The sequence below is a fragment of the Anomaloglossus baeobatrachus genome, chromosome 5 (genome assembly GCF_048569485.1).
Source record: "Anomaloglossus baeobatrachus isolate aAnoBae1 chromosome 5, aAnoBae1.hap1, whole genome shotgun sequence".
Lineage (NCBI taxonomy): Eukaryota > Metazoa > Chordata > Amphibia > Anura > Aromobatidae > Anomaloglossus > Anomaloglossus baeobatrachus.
This window is the reverse complement of record NC_134357.1, coordinates 419,791,023-419,815,235: the sequence shown is the minus strand read 5'-3', so window position 1 is coordinate 419,815,235 and position 24,213 is coordinate 419,791,023. Positions and strand designations below refer to the sequence as shown.

Sequence of the window (24,213 nt, the reverse complement as noted above, 5' to 3'; positions counted from 1 at the left end):
CACGCCCACGGCTCCTTCCTCCCCTCGGAACGCCGGCAGCCATTGTTATATGGGTCTCAGTATGATTCTGCCGGTGGAAGGATCTCAGAATGTGCTCTGCGGGAGAGGGGGTTCCTAACCGGTCGCCATGCACTGGGACCGGGCTCCATCCGCAGCCCCTGAGGGATTCTGACGGACAGGAGACTGGACATCATCAGGGACAGAGCCCTGCATCCATAAGGTACTCTGTGTCCCCTTTGGGACGCTGCATGCAGCACCTGGGTGACAAACGCCACAGCGGTTGCTGTGTGGTTTGTGAGGCCGGGAATACCGCGCTGACCGCGCCTGTTTGCCGGCCGCGTTTTTAACTTTAGTCCCCGGCTCTTGCGGCCTAGTACCATATACTCCCGTTCCCGGGCCTGCCAGTCAGGGGTAACGACGGGACGGCCGACTGGACGTCGGCAGTGAGGGCTGGAGCATACTTGGTATCCTCCTCCCCCCTCACTGAGCACTGGGGGGCACCAGTTTCCCAATCAGGTGCTGGTCTCCCTTGGGTGCCGAAGTGTGTATATATATATATAATATATATACAGGCTTTCTTTGCAACCTGTACCTCTTGTGCGGCTATATTGCCGACAGGTTCCACCTATCATTGTGTACAATGCTTGGCCCCTGGGGCACTCACTCAGCCGGAGCCTCCGGCACTGGTGGGACCCTCGGCTCAGGTGGTACCACCGGTTTCCACTGCACAGATGGCAGGGACAGAGTTTGCACGTTTGACTGAGCAACTCTCGGAGTCGTTTTCACATTCCATGGCCCAGTCTATGGACAGAGGGGCTGCTAAGCTGGAAGCTTTGCAGTCCAGACCGGTAACACAGGGCCAGGGCGCTGTGAGTTCATCGCTCCCAGGCCCCTCTGGGTCGGTACAACAAGGGGCTCCTGGGGTAACACCCAGATCCCACGGTGAGAACTCCGACACGGACCGCGGCCTCAGACAGGCTAAGCGGGCTCGCTGGGAACCTTCCACGACTTCATCACACTGTTCGGGGTCTCAGCTTGAGGACTCTCGGGAGAATGACGCGGAGGTCGCAGCTCAGGGCTCTGACCCGGACGTTGCTCTCAATCTGGATACACCTGAAGGGGACGCCATAGTAAATGACCTTATAGCATCCATCAACCAGGTGCTAGACCTCTCTCCCCCATCTTCTCCTATGGAGGAGTCGGCTTCACAGCGGGAGAAACACCAGTTTAGGTTTCCCAAATGTACACGGAGTGCGTTTTTTTCGATCACTCTAACTCCAGAGAGGCTGTCCAGAAGCACAGAACTTTCCGGACAAGCGCTTTACTAAGCGCCTTAATGACACACGTTACCCTTTCCCCCCCTGACGTAGTTAAGGGTTGGGCACAGTGTCACAAGGTGGATCCTCCAGTCTCCAGACTGGCGGCTAGATCCGTAGTATTAGTGGCAGATGGTTCATCTCTCATGGATGCCACTGAGGCGCATCTTTTGCCCCGGCCTTCGCAGCCGTGACGGCACTCCAAGCTATCTCAGCTTGTCTGTCTGAGATTAATGCGGTCACACGTACCTCTGCTCCACAGGTTGTGTCCTTGGCTTCTCAAGCGTAGGTTTTTTCGTCCTTATGCCATGAATGCCGTTCCTGGACTCTGCGAGCCGTACAGCGGTAGCATCCACCAATTCGGTGGCAGCCCGCAGGGCCATTGGGCTACGTGAATGGAAGGCAGACTCTGCTTCCAAGAAGTTCTTAACCGGTTTGCCATTTTCTGGCGACCGTTTGTTTGACGAGCAATTGGATGAAATTATTAAACAGTCCAAGGGAAAGGACTCGTCCTTACCCCAGTCCAAACCAAACAGACCTCAGCAACGAAAAATACAATCGAGGTTTCGGTCCTTTCGGTCCTCAGCCAAGTTCCGTTCCTCCACGTCCAACAGGTCAGAGGAGGGCCAGAGGAACTCTTCTGCATGGCGGTCTAAGTCAAGTATTACAAAGACCGCCGGAGGAACCGCCTCCAAGGCGGCTTCCTCATGACTTCGGCCTAACCAAGACCGCGACCTCGGTCGGTGGCAGGCTCTCCCGCTCTTGCGACGCCTGGTGGGCACATGTCCAAAACCGATGGGTGAGAGACATTCTGTCTCACGGTTACAGGATAGAGATCAGCTCTCGTCCTCCGACTCGTTTCTTCAGAACATCTCCGCCCCCCGAGCGAACCGATGCATTTTTTCAGCCGGTGAACTCTGACGGCAGATGGAGTTGTGATCCCCGTTCCGCTTCAAGAACGTGGTCGCGGTTTTACTCCAACTTGTTCGGGGTACCAAAAAAGGGACGGATCGTTCCGTTCAGTTCTGGGCCTCATTCTGCTCAACAGACACGTGAGATCCAGACTTTTTCGGATGAAATCTCTCCGCTCTGTCATCGTCTCGATCCCAAGGAGACTTCCTAGCATCAATCGACATCAGGGATGCTTATCTCCATGTTCCGATTGCACCAGAGCATCAACGCGTCTTGTGTTTCGCCATCCGGGACGAACACTTTCAGCTCGTGGCTCTGCCTTTCGGCCTGGCGACAGCCCCACGGGGCTTCACCAAGGTCATGGCATCAGTGGTGGCGGGCCTACACTCTCAGGGACACTCGGTGATCCCCGTCTCAGACGATCTCCTAAGTCAAGACACCCTCTCGGGTGGCATGTCAACACGGTTCGAACATTGCTCTGGAGACTCTCCAGAGGTTAGAGTGGATCATCAATTTCCCAAAGTAAAAATTGACACCGACCCAATCACTGACTTACCTCTTGATGGAGTTTCATTCTCTCTCAGAGATAGTGAAGCTTCCGCTGGACAAACAGCGTTCGCTGCATACAGGGGTGCACTCTCTCCTTCGGTCCCAGTCACACCCCTTGAGGTGCCCCACGCGCTTCCTAGGGAAGATGGTGGCGGCAATGGAGTTCCCTTTGCGCAGTATTCATCTGCGTCCACTCCAATGGCACATTCTCCGCAAATGGGACAGGAGGTCGACGTCCCTAGACAGGAACGTCTCTCTTTCTCTGGCAGCCAAAACCTCTCTTCAGTGGTTGCTTCTTCCCACTTCTTGTCGAAAGAAAAATCCTTCCTGCTCCCATCCTGGGCGGACGAGAGTGTCAGGGTGGACAGCGGTCTTCCTCCACCACAGGGCTCAGGGAACCTGGACTCCGACAGAGTCCTCCCTTCAGATCAATGTTCTGGAATTAAGGGCAGTGTGGCTAGCCCTAAAGGCGTTCCAGCGGTGGCTGGACGGCAGGCAGATCCGGATACAGTCGGACGACGCCACGGCGGTCGCGTGCATCAACCACCAGCACAGAGCGCTGGCGGCGGACGCATCAGTTCAGAACTGGTCGCAATTTCGACTGCCTTATGTATTTCCCCCTCTGGCACTGCTGCCCAGAGTGTCATTCAAAATCGGGTCCGACTGCCGCCGCGCCATCCTCGTTGCTCTACACTGGCCGAGGAGGTCGTGATACCTGGATCTGTGACACCTTACGGTGGGTCGCCCGTGGGCACTCCCGGACCGACCAGACTTGCTGTCTCAAGGGCCATTTTCCATCTGAATTATGCGGCCTTCAACCTCACTGCGTGGCCATTGTGGCCTGGCTCTTAGCGTCCTCGGAGTTATCGCTATCACGCCTTTCGCAGAAGGTGGTCTTCCTAGTGGCAGGCGCATCACTTCGGAGAGTGTCGGAGCTAGCAGCGCTATCATGCAAAGCCCCCTTCCTGGTGTTACACCAGGACGAGGTGGTCCTGCGTCCGGTCCCGGAATTCCTACTTAAGGTGGTATCCCCCTTTTTCTTCTCAATCAGGATATCTCCTTACCTTCTTTTGGCTCATCCAGTTCACCAGTGTGAAAAGGATTTGCACTTCTTAGATTTGTGAGAGCACTCCGGCTCTACATTTCGCACACTGCGCCCCTGCGCCGTTCTGCTGCGCTCCTTGTCCTTGTCGCTAACCAGCGTAAGGGGTCGCAGGCTTCCAAGTCAACCTTGGCTCGGTGGATCAAGGAACGGATTCTTGAAGCCTACCGTTTTCGGGGCTTCCGATTCCTTTAGGGCTGAAAGCCCATTCTACCAGAGCCGTAGGGGCATCCTGGGCATTGCGTCACCAGGCTACGGCTCAGCAGGTGTGTCAGCGCTACCTGAGCGAGTCTGCACACTTTCACGAAACACTATCAGGTGCATGCCTATGCTTCGGCAGATGCCAGCCTAGGTAGGCGAGTCCTTCAGGAGGCGGTTGCTCACCTGTAAGAGAGGGCCGTTTGTTTCGGCTCTTTTTATCGAGGTATTCTTTTACCCACCCAGGGACTGCTTTTGGACATCCCAATTGTCTGGGTCTCCCAATGGAGCGACAAAGAAGAAGGGAATTTTGTTTACTTACCGTAAATTCCTTTTCTTCTAGCTCCTATTGGGAGACCCAGCACCCGCCCCTGTTCCCTTCGGGCTGTTGTTCTGTTGTGTACACATGTTGTTCATGTTGAAGGGTTCTTTTGGTTCATGGTTTCAGTTCTCCGAACATCCTTCGGATTGAATTTACCTTAGACCAATTTATAAGTTCCTCCTTCCTGCTTTGGCACCAAAACTGATGGGCCCGTGATGCACGGGAGGGTGTATAGGCAGAGGGGAGGGGTTACACTTTTTAAAGTGTAATACTCTGTGTGGCCTCCGGAGGCAGTAGCTATACACCCAATTGTCTGGGTCTCCCAATAGGAGCTAGAAGAAAAGGAATTTATGGTAAACAAAATTCCCTTCTTTGCCCATATAAACTGATGGTAGCCGCAGTTTATATGGGACAAACCTGGTGCCAGGGTCCCTTTAAGGACTAGGATGAATCAGGTAGTATTACCAACACTGAACTGGTTATTATAGACAATGGCTTCACATAGAAACAGCTGAAAAGTCACTCAGACTTGTGCTCTGCTAGCAATTACAGGTCACGATGGATTCCTCAGAGCTCGCCTCCGTACACATGCTCTAAAACTAAATTTAAAAAGTCAAGAAAAACAGCTCTGAAAATTACTGACATCCAGTCCCACTTGAACTACTCGGAAAGTATGGTCATGGTGTAACATTTTGGGAATGGGTGTTAAACACATGTCCAGGGGGTAAACGGGGATTTCACAATAGTTTCCACATCTGTTTCCCAGCGATCTGTGTCCTGGGACTGTGGGCGGTGTCGAGCGCTATAGAGCAGCCTCACAAATATCCATCTGCTCCCTATTAATCCGTCATCTGCAAGGACCTGGGTGCTGGGCCAATAGCACAGATACGTCCCTCTGCTGGAGTTGTGAGACTGAACGGTGACTCTCCAAACAAGTCCCTGGATCCTTACCTTCACCTCAGCTCCAGATGCTCCGGGCATAAGTTCGGCAATTTTACGCAAGTTGATACCACGTGTCAAGTTCATCTTTCGGGAATGGATTTTGAGAATGTCCAAACGCGCCTACAAGAAAAAAAAAAAACCAAAACAAAACATTTAGCTTACACTTGTCCCAAACCTAATATAGGAGGAACCATCATAGCAGGCCATAAAGTATGCAGGAACGTGAGGCCAGTTTCTGTACCGAGTCTCTGCATTTTGGTAGAACATGTGCAGAATATGTATACGAGCAGGAATATTCATGATAGTGCCAGTGTTGAGTGTATAGAAGCAAATAATATCCGCTAATGTGCTGGTGAAGATAAAGAAAAGTGCAGGAACTGACCGAGCGAACTGGAAAAGAGTCCATATACCACAACGGTGCAGGCGTTTACCTCTTCATTAGGAGGGGGGAACTCAATCTTCCTGTCAATGCGACCTGGGCGCAGCAAAGCAGAATCCAATATATCAATTCTGTTGGTTGCCATAATGACCTGGGGAAAAACCACAGTGGATAAATCAGTGACACAAATACCAAAAACACATGATTTCTCTTACGGTTTAGTAGGTGGAAGGACAAAAACTGGTAGATTAGGCTAAGGACACACATCCGGCTATTCTCCCGTTTGTTGGATCCGGCGCGCTCCCGTACACTGTGTATAGTAGAGTGGCTGCGCAACAAGCTCCGGTCACGTGCTGTCATGTGACCGGAGCAAGTGGCCAGGAAGTTACAGCGCAGCCACTGTACTTTATAGACTGTACGGGAGCGCGCCAGATCCGACAAACGGGAGAAAAGCCGGATGTGTGTCCTTAGCCTTAAAGAGCAATACTGAGCAAACTGCATCCATCCCAAGCGAAGTATTAGAAACCAGTATGCTATAGATACACGATTGTGACGTTTCATAAGGGGTAAATCCACTTTAAAGTAACTTCAAACCAAGCTGTCCATAAGAAAACAACATAAAGAGGAATAAATATCCTCCAAAAGAAGGGAATTTTGTTACTTACCGTAAATTCCTTTTCTTCTAGCTCTTATTGGGAGACCCAGACGATTGGGTGTATAGCACTGCCTCCGGAGGCCACACAAAGCAATTACACTAAAAAGTGTAAGGCCCCTCCCCTTCTGGCTATACACCCCCAGTGGGATCACTGGCTCACCAGTTTTAGTGCAAAAGCAAGAAGGAGGAAAGCCAATAACTGGTTTAAACAAATTCACTCCGAGTAACATCGGAGAACTGAAAACCGTTCAACATGAACAACATGTGTACCCGCAAACAAACCAAAAATCCCGAAGGACAACAGGGCGGGTGCTGGGTCTCCCAATAAGAGCTAGAAGAAAAGGAATTTACGGTAAGTAACAAAATTCCCTTCTTCTTCGGCGCTCTATTGGGAGACCCAGACGATTGGGACGTCCAAAAGCTGTCCCTGGGTGGGTAAAGAAATACCTCATGTTAGAGCTGCAAAGACAGCCCTCCCCTACGGGGAGGCAACTGCCGCCTGCAGGACTCTTCTACCTAGGCTGGCGTCCGCCGAAGCATAGGTATGCACCTGATAATGTTTGGTGAAAGTGTGCAGACTCGACCAGGTAGCTGCCTGGCACACCTGTTGAGCCGTAGCCTGGTGTCGCAATGCCCAGGACGCACCCACGGCTCTGGTAGAATGGGCCTTCAGCCCTGATGGGACCGAATTCGGATCTGCTTCCCTTCTAGCCACTGCTGGAAGGCTAGTAGGGCAAGAAACACTGCTCTGATTTCCAGAACATTGATCTGAAGGCTGGACTCCTGCTGAGTCCACGTACCCTGAGCCCTGTGGTGGAGAAACACTGCTCCCCACCCTGACAGACTCGCGTCTGTCGTGACCACCGCCCAGGACGGTAGTAGGAAGGATCTTCCCTGTGATAATGAGGTGGAAAGGAGCCACCACTGCAGAGAGTCCTTGGCCGTCTGGGAAAGGGAGACTTTCCTGTCCAGGGATGCCGACTTCCCGTCCCATTGGCGGAGAATGTCCCATTGAAGTGGACGCAGATGAAACTGCGCAAACGGAACCGCCTCTATTGCCGCCACCATCTTCCCGAGGAAGTGCATGAGGCGTCTTAAGGAGTGCGACTGACTTTGAAGGAGAGCCTGCACCCCCGTCTGTAGAGACCGCTGCTTGTCCAGCGGAAGCTTCACTATCGCTGAGAGAGTATGAAACTCCATGCCAAGATACGTTAGTGATTGAGTCGGTGACAGATTTGACTTTGGGAAGTTGATGATCCACCCGAACGCCTGGAGAGTCTCCAGTGCAAAATTCAGGCTGAGTTGGCATGCCTCCTGAGAGGGTGCCTTGACCAGTAGATCGTCCAAGTAAGGGATCACAGAGTGTCCGTGAGAGTGCAAGACTGCTACCACTGCTGCCATGATCTTGGTGAATACCCGAGGGGCTGTCGCCAGACCAAATGGCAGAGCTACGAACTGAAGATGGTCGTCTCCTATCACGAAGCGTAGAAAGCGTTGGTGCTCCGTAGCAATCGGCACGTGGAGATAAGCATCTTTGATGTCTATTGATGCTAGGAAATCTCCTTGGGACATTGAGGCAATGACTGAGCGGAGGGATTCCATCCGGAACCGCCTGGCGTTCACATGCTTGTTGAGCAGTTTTAGGTCCAGAACAGGACGGAAGGAGCCGTCCTTTTTTGGAACCACAAAGAGATTGGAGTAAAATCCTCGCCCCCGTTCCTGAGGGGGGACAGGGATCACGACTCCTTCTGCTCTTAGAGAGTCCACCGCCTGCAGCAGGGCATCTGCTCGGTTGGGGTGTGGGGAGGTTCTGAAGAACCGAAGTGGAGGCCGGGAACTGAACTCGATTCTGTACCCGCGAGACAAAATGTCTGTTACCCACCGGTCTTTGACCTGAGACAGCCAAATGTCGCAAAAGCGGGAGAGCCTGCCACCGACCGAGGATGCGGAGGGAGGAGGCCGAAAGTCATGAGGTAGCCGCCTTGGAAGCGGTTCCTCCATTTGCTTTCCTGGGGCGTGAGTGAGCCCGCCAGGAATCTGAGCTCCCTTGTCCCTTCTGAGTCGTTTTGGACGAGGAGAATTGGGCCTTGCCCGAGCCTCGAAAGGACCGAAACCTCGACTGCCACTTTTTCTGTTGAGGTTTATTTGCTCTGGGCTGTGGCAAGGAAGAGTCCTTACCCTTAGACTGTTTTATGATTTCAGCCAATGGCTCACCAAACAGTCTGTCTCTAGATAATGGCAAGCTGGTTAAGCATTTTTTGGAACCAGCATCTGCTTTCCAGTCCTTTAACCATAAGGCTCTGCGCAAAACCACAGAATTGGCGGCCGCCATAGAGGTACGGCTCGTAGATTCTAGGACAGCATTGATAGCATAGGTCGCAAACGCAGACATTTGCGAAGTTAGGGACGCCACCTGCGGCACTGCTGGATGCATGATAGCATCCACCTGTGCTAAACCAGCTGAAATAGCTTGTAGTGCCCACACGGCCGCGAATGCTGGAGCAAACGACGCGCCGATAGCTTCATAGACAGATTTTAACCAAAGGTCCATCTGTCTGTCGTTGGCATCTTTAAGTGAAGCGCCATCCTCTACTGCGACTATGGATCTAGCCGCAAGCTTGGAAATTGGGGGATCCACCTTTGGACACTGGGTCCAGCGTTTGGCCACTTCAGAGGGAAAAGGATAACGGGTATCCTTAGAACGTTTAGAGAAACGCTTGTCTGGATGAGCGTCGTGCTTCTGGATTGATTCTCTGAAGTCAGAGTGGTCCAAAAAAGCACTTAATTTACGCTTGGGATACAGGAAATGGAACTTCTCCTGCTGTGCAGCTGCCTCCTCTGCAGAAGGGGCTGGTGGAGAAATATCCAACAGTCTATTAATCGCCGATATAAGGTCATTAACCATGGCGTCACCATCAGGGGCATCCAGATTGAGAGGGGCCTCAGGATTAGAATCCTGATCACCGTCCTCAGTCTCCTCACAGAGAGACTCTTCTCGCTGAGACCCTGAGCAGTGTGATGACGTCGAGGGTCTTTCCCAGCGAGCTCGCTTAGGCTGCCTGGGACTGTCATCTGAGTCAGAGACTTCGGCTTGTGATGCTTGAGACCCCCTTGAAGTACGGATTAGTTCCAACTGAGGGGGACCGGAGAGCAGAGACACAGCAGTGTCCATGGTCTGAGGAACTGGCCTGGCCTGCAAGGTCTCCAGGATTTTTGACATAGTCTCAGACATTTTATCAGCAAACACTGCAAAGTCTGTCCCCGTCACCGGGGCAGGGTTCACAGGCGTCTCAGCCTGGGCTACCACCACAATAGGCTCTGGCTGACGAAGTGCCACTGGGACTGAACATTGCACACAATGTAAATCATTGGAGCCTGCCGGTAGATTAGCCCCACATGCAGTACAAACAGTGTACACAGCCCGTGCCTTGGCAGCCTTGCGTTTTGCGGATGACATGTTGCTGCCTCCTTAGAGCAGTACAGGGTGTCCAGCCAAGAAGCGACCTTACAGTGCACTATATAAATATATATATATATGGTACCAAGAAAGAAGTACACTAATATATCACTGAGGCACTAGTGGGGCCAGCACTACTGTGCAGCTTACCGCCCGCTTAGGAGCGGTGTGTGGTCGCCAGAAATCCCTCTAGTCTGGGTCTCCCAGAGCCTGCTGCCTCTCCCCAGCCAGATCGCATGTGTAATGGCTGCCGGCGTCCTTGTGGAGAGGGGGGGGCGGGCCCTGGGCGTACACCGACGAAGAGCGGGAAGTCTGCTTCCCCCTGTGCCTAGTGAGAGGGCTGGAGCATGTAAATAAAGCTCCAGCCCTCGGCGCTGCCAATTGAGCAGCGTCTCTCCCCTACCCTGAGTGACAGGGTGGGGGCGGGAACGAAGCGGCGCTAGGCCGCAGAAGCCGGGGGCTAAAGTTAGAAGCGCCGCCGCCGTAAAAGCGCGGTCGGCGCCAAGTCCCCGGCGCACCACAAGTCGCAGCTGCGCCGCCGCTCCAGGAGCGGTCGGCGCAGTAGTTCCCAACATATAACGTCACTCAGCAAAGCTGCAGTGACCTAACCCCAGCGTACAGCGCTACTGTCCCCGGCGCACTATAACTCTCAGCAAGCCTTGAGAGTGTCCGTGCCTGCCGGGGACACAGAGTACCTGAAAGTTGCAGGGCCTTGTCCCTGAACGGCACTCCCGCTCCAAATCCAGCAGGTTCTCTGGGTCTGTGGATGGAGCCCGGCCCCAGGGCTTGGGGGCCGGCAAGATCCCACTTCCACAGAGCCCTCCAGGGGATGTGGAAGGAAAACAGCATGTGGGCTCCAGCCTCTGTACCAGCAATAGGTACCTCAACCTTACAAGCACCACCGCGGGTGAGAAGGGAGCATGCTGGGGGCCCCATATGGGCCCTCTTTTCTTCCATCCGATAGAGCCAGCAGCTACTGCTGACTACAAACAGTGGAGCTATGCGTGGATGTCTGACCTCCTTCGCACAAAGCAGAAAACTGGTGAGCCAGTGATCCCACTGGGGGTGTATAGCCAGAAGGGGAGGGGCCTTACACTTTTTAGTGTAATTGCTTTGTGTGGCCTCCGGAGGCAGTGCTATACACCCAATCGTCTGGGTCTCCCAATAGAGCGCCGAAGAAATTAAGCAATTACTTACAGCAAAGATGGGCTGCAGTGTGTACATAGCCCAGGCCAAAAACTAGTACTCTACTAGGATGCAGCTAAACCCCCACTAAGTAGAGGCATCACAGGTGCAGGAGGAGCAAATCACACACACACCTCCAAAACATGGAGGGGGCAACTGCTAGATGATAAAAGTTGTCCATAAGGAATAATGCTGTGTCTGCCATTATGACTTGTATCCTGCATGCTCATTAGTTTTCCACTCTGTTTTTGCAATTGACTCAGAGCTGGTAGGAAGAGACTTGCTGCTATGAAGACGCCTGTACCCAGAAGGATTCCTGCTCTTCATGCCTTAGATAGCACATGGGCCGAAGTAGCATGGAGGAACTTGTACAGAAATACAGAGAAGCGTAGCTGTGAATCAAGCTCTGGGCTCAGGAAAAAGATCCATTAGGAAGCACAGCGTGATCTTTGAGTCTCCCCCTGGCCATTCTCGCACTCTGCTCCTCATCTCTCCACAGAGTATAATAGGGGTTGTAATCTGTTAAAGATGTCGTCACCATTCCCTGGTACTGCCAATGCTACAAATACATGCAGTCACCTGCCACTCTGTTTCTTCAATAGAAGTGAATAAAAAAAAAAAAAAATATACCCAAACAGCACGTGACCGCATGTATGCAAATGGGGTCATATAAAGTAACTGAAGACTGCATTTAAACATGAACAACCCTTTTAATAGACACTTAAAAGAAATCTTAGAGACCAGCCACATTCTGCAGATGGCCATGGTGTTAAAAATTTGCCAATCTTGTGGCCACTGGCAGACCCTAATGCGGGCTTTACACGAGACGGCTGATCGTGCGATGCATCGTCGGGGTCACGGTTTTCGTGGCGCACATCCGGCATCGTACACGTCGTCGTCTCGTGTAACACCTCCTAGCGACGCAGTATCGCTCACAAATCGTGAGTCGTGTACTCGTCGCTAGGTTTCATAAAATTTTTTCATTAAAATGGCGGTGGTTGATCATCGTTTCCGTGGCATCACACGTTGCTCCGTGTGACACCACGGGAACGATGAACAGCAGCTTACCTGCCTCCAGTGGCACCCGACGGCTTAATGGAAGGAAGGAGGTGGGTGGGATGTTTACATCCCTCTCATCTCCGCGCCTCTGCTTCTATTGGCCGGCTGCCGTGTGACGTCGCTGTGACGCCGAACGTCCCTCCCACTCCAGGACGTGGACGTTCGTCGCCCACAGCGAGGTCGTCCAGAAGGTAAGTACGTGTGACGGGGGTTTAAACGAGTTTGTGCGCCACGGACAACTAATTGCCCGTGATGCAAAAACAACGAGGGGCGGGTACGATCAATCGAGCTATCGCACAATCGGTCGTCTCAGGTAAAGCAGGCTTAAGAGCAGCATGTGGCCACACCTCGGTAATAACTGGCAGCGTAGTATTAGGATGCTTTCACACATCCGGCATTTCGCCAGTTTGCCGGATCCGTCACACTCCAGTACAGTGCAATACAGTACAATGGCATTGCGGCAAGCTCCGGTCACATGTGACCGGAGGTCGCCGCGATGCCATTGTACTGTATTGCACTGTACTGGATTGTGACGGATCCGGCAAACCGGTGAAATGCCGGATGTGTGAAAGCACCCTTACATGACAGTCTGCACTCCAGCTTTCTACTGATCTATCCATTTAATCTCCATTAGGATAAAGCCTCATTTACATGTTATGTATGTGTTCAATCCATACTTTCCCAGACATAACATGTACTGATTATAGTCTACGTGGATATGCACATGTTCGTGATTGTTTTGCTGACCAAACCCAGATGAAAATTTGATCCAAAAGACTGATGAAAAACCGGTCTATATATTTTCACTGACAAGTAAACGAGGGTTAAAGGGTAAGGAGACCCCTAATCTCATAGGGCAGAGGTCCCATTCTCTGGTTGCCTCAGTCATATGTCCATATAGGATAAAAAGGTACTAATGGCAACATGTGATGAGGATCTATTTTAGTTTTTCGTTTTCTGGAGTACGTGGCTCTTATTTTGAAGGAAACAGCACCTGACTATCGTGACTATCGTTTTTATTTTTTCTTGTCCGTATAAAGCAATTCTTGTTCTTTTGAACCAAACAGCATCATAGATACTTATTGTAAATATGTCTGAAATCTGTATCATGTCATACAAAGAAAACCAAGAATGTTTCAAGGAAACGCGAGGGAATCCTACAAGTAAAGATAACTAGGATATGTCAGCAAGTTAGATGAACATAGATTTGTGATAGAATATGAAAGCTGAAAGGCCAACCATGTTTATTAATGCATTAAAGCATAGCATACCTTAATATTCTTTGTAGCCTCAAACCCATCCAGCTGGTTCAGCAGCTCGAGCATGGTACGCTGCACTTCACTGTCTCCACCAGAGCCCCCTTCCAACCGTGAAGATCCAATGGAATCAATCTCATCCATGAATATGATGGAAGGAGCGTGCTCTCGAGCCATGACGAAGAGTTCTCGCACCATACGAGCGCCTAGTAATGTACCAGAGGTTAAGAATTAATACATCTACCTGTGTAGTCATGCACTTTTTAGTAACACAATCATGCCAGTTGGTGATGGGGCATATTTGACACCTGACTCGCCCATCTTTAATGGAGTCCGTATGCAGCAGACGATAATTCGGCTCAGTGCAGGAGCTGTAAACTTATAGCCAACGTCAATTACCGTATTTTTCGGACCAGAGGACGCACTTTTTTCCCCCAAATGTTGGGGGAAAGTTGGGGGTGCGTCTTATGGTCTGACTGTGGCTCCGGGGAATGAGGTGCTGCGGTGGAGCGGGTCATCGGGGGCATGAGCAGGCTGTAGCAGCCTGCTGTGACCACGTGGGCCCGCTCATTACATATGCACGCCCATCCTCCCGCCCATCTCTCAGTGCAGAAGCCGGCGCTGACAGGTGGGCGGGAGGACGAGCGGGGACGCGCGCATAGCAAAGAGCCGGCCGCATGATCACTCCTGGCAATTACAGCCTGGAGTGATCATGTGCGGCTGTATTCACTGCCCCCCGCGCGTCATTACCAGCGCGGGGTGCAGTGAATCAGTACACTCACCCGTCCCCGTGTGTGGAGCCGCCCCCCTGCTGCACGCGATGTCTTCCTGTCTGTGCCGGTCAGCTGATCGGCACAGACAGGAAGACATCGCGATGCAGCAGGGGAACGGCTCCACACACACAGGTCAGTGGCGCAGAGAGGAAGATGATCGGTGCTGGAGGGAGTGAGGAAAAGGTGAGTATAAACGTTTATTTTTTTCTCTGTGCTATAGGATACCGGCCATATACCAGGATGGTATATGAGCACGATGGGGGCATATAGCAGGATGGGAGTATATGAGCAGGCAGGATGGGGGGGGTATGTGAACAGGATAGGGGGGGGGGTATGTGAACAGGATGGGGGGGGGGTATGTGAACAGGATGGGGGGGGTATGTGAACAGGATGGGGGGGGGTATGTGAACAGGATGGGGGGGGGTATGTGAACAGGATGGGGGGGGTATGTGAACAGGATGGGGGGGGTATGTGAACAGGATGGGGGGGTGTATGTGAACAGGATGGGGGGGTGTATGTGAACAGGATGGGGGGGTATGTGAACAGGATGGGGGGGTATGTGAACAGGATGGGGGGGGTATGTGAACAGGATGGGGGGGTATGTGAACAGGATGGGGGGGTATGTGAACAGGATGGGGGGGTATGTGAACAGGATGGGGGGGGTATGTGAACAGGATGGGGGGGTATGTGAACAGGATGGGGGGGTATGTGAACAGGATGGGGGGGTATGTGAACAGGATGGGGGGGGTATATGAACAGGATGGGGGGGGTATATGAACAGGATGGGGGGTATATGAACAGGATGGGGGGTATATGAACAGGATGGGGGGTATATGAACAGGATGGGGGGTATATGAACAGGATGGGGGGTATATGAACAGGATGGGGGGTATATGAACAGGATGGGGGGTATATGAACAGGATGGGGGGTATATGAACAGGATGGGGGGGTATATGAACAGGATGGGGGGGTATATGAACAGGATGGGGGGGTATATGAACAGGATGGGGGGTATATGAACAGGATGGGGGGTATATGAACAGGATGGGGGTATATGAGCAGGCAGGATGGGGGTATATGAACAGGATGGGGGGTATATGAACAGGATGGGAGTATATGAACAGGATGGGAGTATATGAGCAGGCAGGATGGGGGTATATGAACAGGATGGGAGTATATGAACAGGATGGGAGTATATGAGCAGGCAGGATGGGGGTATATGAACAGGATGGGGGTATATGAACAGGATGGATGGGAGTATATGAACAGGATGGATGGGAGTATATGAACAGGATGGATGGGGGGTATACCAATAGGATGGGGGTATATCAATAGGATCGAGGTATATGAGCAGGATGCTGGTATAGGAGCAGGATGGGGGTTTATAGCAGGATCATATACAACGCAGGAGGATCATTACCAGGATGGGGTACCTTAGTAGAGAATTTGGGGACATTACCCCATAACAGTGTCAGCAGCAGATCCTCGCCCCATAACAGTGTGTCATGACCACATTTTTTGCTTAAAGTTTTATTTTCCCATTTTCCTCCTCTAAAACCAGGGTGCGTCTTATAGTCCGAAAAATACGGTACCTACTTTAAGGCCACGTGCACACGTTGAGTATCTGGAGAGTCTTTTTACCTTCGTATTTGTAGCCAAAACCAGGAGTGCGTATAAATACAGAAGTGGTGACGTGTTTCTATTGTACTTTCCTCTGACCGTTCCACTCCTGGTTTTGGCTACAAATTCTGAGGTAAAAAAAACCACCAAATACTCAATGTGTGAACATGGCCTAACACATGAGAAAAAGATTTATAACCTTTTGGGAAACCGTTTCTTCGAATACACGATCGTATCGAATCCAGTTCTGGGTTCTAAATGTGTGGCTACTGCACTTTTATCTGACCACATTTGTACAAAGCGTCCATATTCTTCTGTAATTTCAGTCAATTATGCCAAAAAAATACAGTTTCAGAAAACATTTATACTCACCCTCTCCAATAAACTTCTGAACAAGTTCGGATCCGGACACACGGATAAATGTGCAGTCTGTATGGTGTGCAACAGCCCGAGCCAGTAGTGTCTTTCCTGTACCTGGGGGTCCATAAAGAAGCACGCCCTGAAAAGAAAAAATGAAATTAAAACTGTATCAACAAGTCAGCTACCTGGTAAATATGGTAAAAAAAGAAGGGAATTTTGTTACTTACCGTAAATTCCTTTTCTTCTAGCTCCTATTGGGAGACCCAGACGATTGGGTGTATAGCTACTGCCTCCGGAGGCCACACAAAGTATTACACTTTAAAAAGTGTAAGGCCCCTCCCCTTCTGGCTATACACCCCCCGTGGGATCACGGGCTGCTCAGTTTTAGTGCTAAAGCAAGAAGGAGGAAAGCCAATAACTGGTTTAAACAAATTCACTCCGAAGTAACATCGGAGAACTGAAAACCGTTCAACATGAACAACATGTGTACCCGAAAAAACCAAAAATCCCGAAGGAAACAGGGCGGGTGCTGGGTCTCCCAATAGGAGCTAGAAGAAAAGGAATTTACGGTAAGTAACAAAATTCCCTTCTTCTTCGGCGCTCCATTGGGAGACCCAGACGATTGGGACGTCCAAAAGCTGTCCCTGGGTGGGTAAAGAAATACCTCATGTTAGAGCTGCAAAGACAGCCCTCCCCTACGGGGAGGCAACTGCCGCCTGCAGGACTCTTCTACCTAGGCTGGCGTCCGCCGAAGCATAGGTATGCACCTGATAATGTTTGGTGAAAGTGTGCAAACTCGACCAGGTAGCTGCCTGGCACACCTGTTGAGCCGTGGCCTGGTGTCGTAATGCCCAGGACGCACCCACGGCTCTGGTAGAATGGGCCTTCAGCCCTGATGGAACCGGAAGCCCAGCAGAACGGTAGGCTTCAAGAATTGGTTCTTTGATCCATCGAGCCAGGGTGGATTTGGAAGCCTGCGACCCTTTGCGCTTACCAGCGACAAGGACAAAGAGTGCATCCGAGCGGCGCAGAGGCGCCGTGCGGGAAATGTAGATTCTGAGTGCTCTCACCAGATCCAACAAATGTAAATCCTTTTCATACCGAAGAACCGGATGAGGACAAAAGGAAGGTAAGAAGATATCCTGATTAAGATGAAACGAGGATACCACCTTAGGGAGAAACTCCTGAATGGGGCGCAGCACTACCTTGTCCTGGTGGAATACCAGGAAGGGAGCCTTAGATGACAGCGCTGCTAGCTCAGACACTCTCCGAAGAGACGTGATCGCTACCAGAAAGGCCACTTTCTGTGATAGTCGAGAAAGTGAAACATCCCTCAGAGGCTCGAAGGGCGGCTTCTGGAGAGCAACTAGTACCCTGTTGAGATCCCATGGATCTAACGGCCGCTTGTACGGGGGAGCGATATGACAAACCCCCTGCAGGAACGTGCGCACCTTAGGAAGTCGTGCTAGACGCTTCTGAAAAAACACGGATAGCGCCGAGACTTGCCCTTTCAGGGAGCCGAGCGACAAGCCCTTTTCTAACCCAGATTGCAGGAAAGAAAGTAAAGTAGGCAATGCAAATGGCCAGGGAGACACTCCCTGAGCCGAGCACCAGGATAAGAATATCTTCCACGTTCTGTGGTAGATCTTAGCAGACGTGGGCTTCCTAGCCTGTCTTATGGTGGCAACAACCCCTTGAGATAATCCTGAAGACGCTAGGATCCAGGACTCAATGGCCACACAGTCAGGTTCAGGGCCGCAGAATTCAGATGGAAAAACGGCCCTTGGGACAGTAGGTCTGGCCGGTCTGGTAGTGCCCACGGTCGGCCGACCGTGAGATGCCACAGATCCGGGTACCACGACCTCCTCGGCCAGTCTGGGGCGACGAGTATGACGCGGCTGCAATCGGATCTTATCTTGCGTAGCACTCTGGGCAAGAGTGCCAGAGGTGGAAACACATAAGGGAGCCGGAACTGCGACCAATCTTGCACTAGGGCGTCTGCCGCTAGAGCTCTTTGATCGCGAGACCGCGCCATGAAGGCCGGAACTTTGTTGTTGTGCCGAGACGCCATTAGGTCGACGTCCGGCACCCCCCAGCGGCGACAGATTTCCTGAAACACGTCCGGGTGAAGGGACCATTCCCCTGCGTCCATGCCCTGGCGACTGAGGAAGTCTGCTTCCCAGTTTTCTACGCCCGGGATGTGAACTGCGGATATGGTGGATGCTCTGTCCTCCACCCACATCAGAATCCGCCGGACTTCCTGGAAGGCTTGCCGACTGCGTGTCCCTCCTTGGTGGTTGATGTATGCCACCGCTGTGGAATTGTCCGACTGAATTCGGATCTGCTTTCCTTCCAGCCACTGCTGGAATGCTTGTAGGGCAAGATACACTGCCCTGATTTCCAGAACATTGATCTGAAGGGTGGACTCCTGCTGAGTCCACGTACCCTGAGCTCTGTGGTGGAGAAAAACTGCTCCCCACCCTGACAGGCTCGCGTCTGTCGTGACCACTGCCCAGGATGGGGGTAGGAAGGACCTTCCCTGTGATAATGAGGTGGGAAGAAGCCACCACTGCAGGGAATCCTTGGCCGACTGGGAAAGAGAGACTTTCCTGTCCAGGGACGTTGACTTCCCGTCCCATTGGCGGAGAATGTCCCATTGAAGTGGGCGCAGATGAAACTGTGCAAACGGGACTGCCTCCATTGCCGCCACCATCTTCCCTAGGAAGTGCATGAGGCGTCTTAAGGAGTGCGACTGACCGTGAAGGAGAGACTGCACCCCTGTCTGTAGTGAACGCTGCTTGTCCAGCGGAAGCTTCACTATCGCTGAGAGAGTATGAAACTCCATGCCAAGATACGTTAGTGATTGGGTCGGTGACAGATTTGACTTTGAAAAGTTGATGATCCACCCGAAAGTCTGGAGAGTCTCCAGCGCAACAGTCAGGCTGAGTTGGCATGCCTCTTGAGAAGGTGCCTTGACCAGAAGATCGTCTAAGTACGGGATCACCGAGTGTCCCTGAGAGTGCAAGACTGCTACCAGTGCCGCCATGACCTTGGTGAAAACCCGTGGGGCTGTCGCCAGACCAAATGGCAGAGCTACGAACTGAAGATGGTCGTCTCCTATCACGAAGCGTAGAAAACGCTGGTGCTCTGGAGCAATCGGCACGTGGAGATAAGCATCTTTGATGTCTATTGATGCTAGGAAATCTCCTTGGGACATTGAGGCAATGACGGAGCGGAGGGATTCCATCCGGAACCGCCTGGTTTTCACATGCTTGTTGAGCAGTTTTAGGTCCAGAACAGGACGGAACGAGCCGTCCTTTTTTGGAACCACAAAGAGATTGGAGTAAAAACCTTGCCCTTGTTCCTGAAGAGGAACAGGGACCACCACTCCTTCTGCTCTTAGTGAGCCCACCGCCTGCAGAAGGGCATCTGCTCGGTCGGGATGTGGGGAAGTTCTGAAGAACCGAGGCGGAGGACGAGAACTGAACTCGATCCTGTACCCGTGAGACAAAATGTCTGTTACCCACCTGTCCTTGACCTGTGGCAGCCAAATGTCGCAAAAGCGGGAGAGCCTGCCCCCGACCGAGGATGCGGAGAGAGGAGGCCGAAAGTCATGAGGCAGCCGCCTTGGAAGCGGTTCCTCCGGTTGCTTTCTTTGGGCGTGATTGAGCCCGCCAGGAATCTGAGTTCCTTTGGTCCTTCTGAGTCCCTTTGGACGAGGAGAATTGGGCCCTGCCCGAGCCTCGAAAGGACCGAAACCTCGACTGTCCCCTCCTCTGTTGAGGTTTGCTTGATCTGGGCTGGGGGGTAAGGAAGAGTCCTTACCCTTGGACTGTTTAATGATCTCAGCCAATTGCTCACCAAACAGTCTGTCTCCAGATAATGGCAAGCTGGTTAAACATTTTTTGGAAGCAGAATCTGCTTTCCATTCCTTTAACCACAAGGCTCTGCGCAAAACTACAGAGTTGGCGGACGCCATTGAGGTCCGGCTCGTAGAGTCCAGGACTGCATTGATAGCGTAGGTCGCAAACGCAGACATTTGCGTCGTCAAGGACGCCACTTGCGGCACTGCTGGACGTAAGATAGAGTCCACCTGTGCCAGACCAGCTGAAATAGCTTGGAGTGCCCACACGGCAGCGAATGCAGGAGCAAACGACGCGCCGATAGCTTCATAGACAGATTTCAACCAAAGGTCCATCTGTCTGTCATTGGGATCTTTAAGTGAAGCCCCATCTTCCACTGCAACTATGGATCTAGCCGCAAGCCTGGAGATTGGGGGATCCACCTTTGGACACTGGGTCCAGCGTTTGACCACGTCAGGGGGAAAGGGATAACGTGTATCCTTAAGACGTTTGGAGAAACGCTTGTCTGGATAAGTATGGTGTTTCTGAACTGATTCTCTGAAGTCAGAGTGGTCCAGAAAAGTACTCAATTTACGCTTTGGATATCTGAAATGGAACTTCTCCTGCTGTGCAGCTGCCTCCTCTGCTGAAGGGGCTGGGGGAGAAATATCCAACAGCCTATTGATGGCCGCTATAAGGTCATTTACCATGGCGTCACCATCAGGCGTATCCAGATTGAGTGCGGTCTCAGGATTGGACTCCTGATCACCCCCCTCTGTCTCATCATACAGAGACTCTTCTCGCTGAGACCCTGACCAGCGTGATGACGTGGAGGGTCTCTCCCAGCGAGCTCGCTTAGGCTGCCTGGGACTGTCATCCGAGTCAGAGCCATCAGCCTGTGATGCCAGGGACCCCCTTGGAGCACGGATAAGTTCCAACTGAGGGGGACCAGGGAGCATTGACTCAGCAGTGTCCATGGTCTGGGTAACTGGCCTGGACTGCAAGGTTTCCAGTATCTTTGTCATAGTCACAGACATCTTATCAGCGAAAACTGCAAACTCTGTCCCCGTCACCGGGGCAGGGTTCACCGGTGTCTCTGCCTGGGTCACTACTATCATAGACTCCGGCTGCCGAAGCGGCACAGGGGTCGAACATTGCACACAATGGGGGTCATTGGAACCTGCCGGTAGATCAGCCCCACATGCTGTACACGCCTCGTATACAACCCGTGCCTTGGCACCCTTGCGTTTTGCGGATGACATGTTGTTGTCTCCTTAGAGCAGTATAGGGTATAAGCCAAGAAGCGACCTCAGTGCAGTATGTGTGTATGTATATATATATATATATATATATATATATATATATATATATATATATATATATATATATATATATATATATATATATATATATATATATATATATGGCACAGTAAAAGTACACCAATAAAAACACTGTGGCACTAGTGGGGCCAGCACATATGTGCCGCTTACCGCCCGCTGAAAAGCGGGTGTGTGGTCGCCAAAATCCCTTGTCTGGGTCTCCCAGAGCCTGTGTCCGTTCTCCAGCCAGACTGCATGCAGGAATGGCTGCCGGCGTCCTGTGGAGAGGGGCGGGCCCTGGGCGTATACAGACAAAGTGCGGGAAACATGCGTCCCACTGTGCCCAGTGAGAGGGCTGGAGCATGTAAATAAGGCTCCAGCCCTCGGCGCTGCCTATTGCACAGCGTCTCTCCCCTTCCCTGATTGACAGGGTGGGGGCGGGAACGAAGCGGAGCTAGGCCGCAAAAGCCGGGGACTAAATTTATAAGCGCCGCCGTCGTAAAAGCACGGTCGGCGCTAAGTCCCCGGCGCACCACAAGTCTCAGCCGCGCCGCCGCTCTAGGGGCGGTCGGCGCGGTAGTTCCCAACCATAAAGTCACTCAGTTAAGCTGCAGTGACACGACCCCAGCGCTACTGTCCCCGGCGCACTAGCACACCCAGCAAGTCTGGAGTGTGCCTGTGCCTGTCTGAACGGGGACACAGAGTACCTGAATGTTGCAGGGCCTTGTCCCTGAACGGTACCCAGCTCCGTATCCAGCAGGTTCTATGGGTCTGTGGATGGAGCCCGGCCCCAGGGCTTGGGGGCCGGTAAGATCCCACTTCCTCAGAGCCCCTCAGGGGGATGGGGAAGGAAAGCAGCATGTGGGCTCCAGCCTCCGTACCCACAATGGGTACCTCAACCTTAACAAACACCGCCAAAAGGAATGGGGTGAGAAGGGAGCATGCTGGGAGCCCTATATGGGCCCTCTTTTCTTCCATCCGATATAGTCAGCAGCTACTGCTGACTAAAACAGTGGAGCTATGCGTGGATGTCTGACCTCCTTCGCACAAAGCTTGAAAACTGAGCAGCCCGTGATCCCACGGGGGGTGTATAGCCAGAAGGGGAGGGGCCTTACACTTTTTAGTGTAATGCTTTGTGTGGCCTCCGGAGGCAGTAGCTATACACCCAATCGTCTGGGTCTCCCAATGGAGCGCCGAAGAAAAAAAAAATTATATAATACACACATACATACATACATACATAATCTGAACCTCAACTGCAGGCAGCAGGGTGCAATAGACTACATGTTCCTGCCCTCCTCCAATAGGGGTATAAAGAAAACAGAGGAAGTGCTCTAAAGTGTTAGCTCTCCATTTGTGGTTCCCAGACCAGTGTCCCGAGTGTGACACCGCTCCCCTACCTCTAATGCTGTCCAGATCATAAAACCAGTACACAATCCATGCTGAATCTCTAACCTTAGGTTGTGCAATCCCAAGTGCCTCAAACAGCTCAGGGTGCTTGACTGGCAGCTCGATGACTTCTTTTATCTCCTTGATCTGCTTGTCCAAACCTCCAATCATCTCGTATGTGGAGTCTGGAACCTTCTCCACCATCATCAGTGACACTAGTGGGTCCACCTTATTGGGCAGGATTTTGTGCAGAGTGTAACTGTCATTTCTTAAAGCCACTCTACAGTTTGGTGTCACCTGATAAAGAGTTTGGGGTCAGTAATAAATCTCTTACAGCACAACAAAAACTCTTTCCAAAGAAAATACTCACATCGTTTATATCAATGTTTTTGTCAATGTCTACAACAAACTTCCCCTCGGGATGGACCTAGATGATGACAAGTCGGTTAGTTACATGAAGTCTTTCTACAGGTCATCAGTAATGTGTGGTGCTCTGCCTCACCTTCACCAACACCTTCTTCTTGTCCATGGCTCGCACCACTTCTCCAACATAGGATCCCTGCTCCTGAAGTAACTGCAGCTCCTCACGAAGCAGACGCACTGGAAAAAGCACAACTTACATGGCTATGGAGGTGTAAATATAGCGTGCGTGTGTATGTGTGTATAATGCTATACAAATCAACTTATGTTTTACCATATAAATCTCTGTGAGAATAAATAAGTGTGTGTGTGTGTGTAATATATATATATATATATATATATATATATATATATATATATATATATATATATATATATATATATATATATATATATATATATATTATATATATATTATATATATATATATATATATATATATATATATATATATATTACATACATACACACACACACACAGTTATTTAATCTCACAGAGATTTATATGGTAAGACATAAGTTGATTTGTATAGCATCCCTTGTATACATTATATGGACAAAACATTTTGGCGCCCATATACTTTCCACATACAGGAGATTTTATGACCACAGATTCTAAATCCATGGTCATTAATATAGAGTTTGTTCTCCCTCCCCAAATTGTCTTTGCATATTTAACTTCCATTCTTCTAAGACAGCTTTCAAGCAAATACATGTCGGTCTGTCAGAATTTGTCCTCTTAATCACCAAAGGGCCAATCTCACAATCTTAGACGGAATTGAGGCAAATCATGTTCTTCCACCAAAAGTCCCCCAGCCATGCTGTTACGAACATTGCTTTGTGCACTGTTAACGATTGCACCCCTTAGCAAGCTGTCACCTTAAAGTCACAAGTCTATTATCTTATGCCCTTTGATCAGCAGTAGATCAAAACTACACTAAGCAGCCCAATAATCAGGATCTCTGCCCCTACATTATGCTGATCTCAGATTAGGTGGTAAAAACCCAGTGACAGATTGCCTGTAATTGGGGGAGCCTTAAAAGGTGCTTTACACGCTGCGATCTCGCTAGCGAGCGTACCCTCCCCCGTCGGTTGTGCGTCATGGACAAATCGCTGCCAGTGGCACACAACATCGCTTACACCCGTCACACGTA

The 24,213-nt window shown here is 51.2% G+C and overlaps 1 protein-coding gene across 3 annotated transcripts in view; it reads right to left on the bottom strand.

Annotated features, from left to right (window-relative positions):
- Positions 1-24,213, bottom strand: part of PSMC5 (proteasome 26S subunit, ATPase 5) — an 84,326-nt gene that overhangs the window by 9,663 nt on the left and 50,450 nt on the right. For all 3 annotated transcript variants that reach the window (XM_075350300.1, XM_075350298.1, XM_075350299.1), the window contains exons 4-10: positions 23,142-23,239; positions 23,010-23,066; positions 22,706-22,936; positions 16,099-16,225; positions 13,348-13,538; positions 5,773-5,871; positions 5,351-5,461 (exon numbers count right to left, since the gene is read on the bottom strand). In XM_075350300.1, coding sequence (XP_075206415.1) covers positions 5,351-5,461; positions 5,773-5,871; positions 13,348-13,538; positions 16,099-16,225; positions 22,706-22,936; positions 23,010-23,066; positions 23,142-23,239 — 914 coding nt within the window. The remainder of the gene's footprint in view (positions 1-5,350; positions 5,462-5,772; positions 5,872-13,347; positions 13,539-16,098; positions 16,226-22,705; positions 22,937-23,009; positions 23,067-23,141; positions 23,240-24,213) is intronic.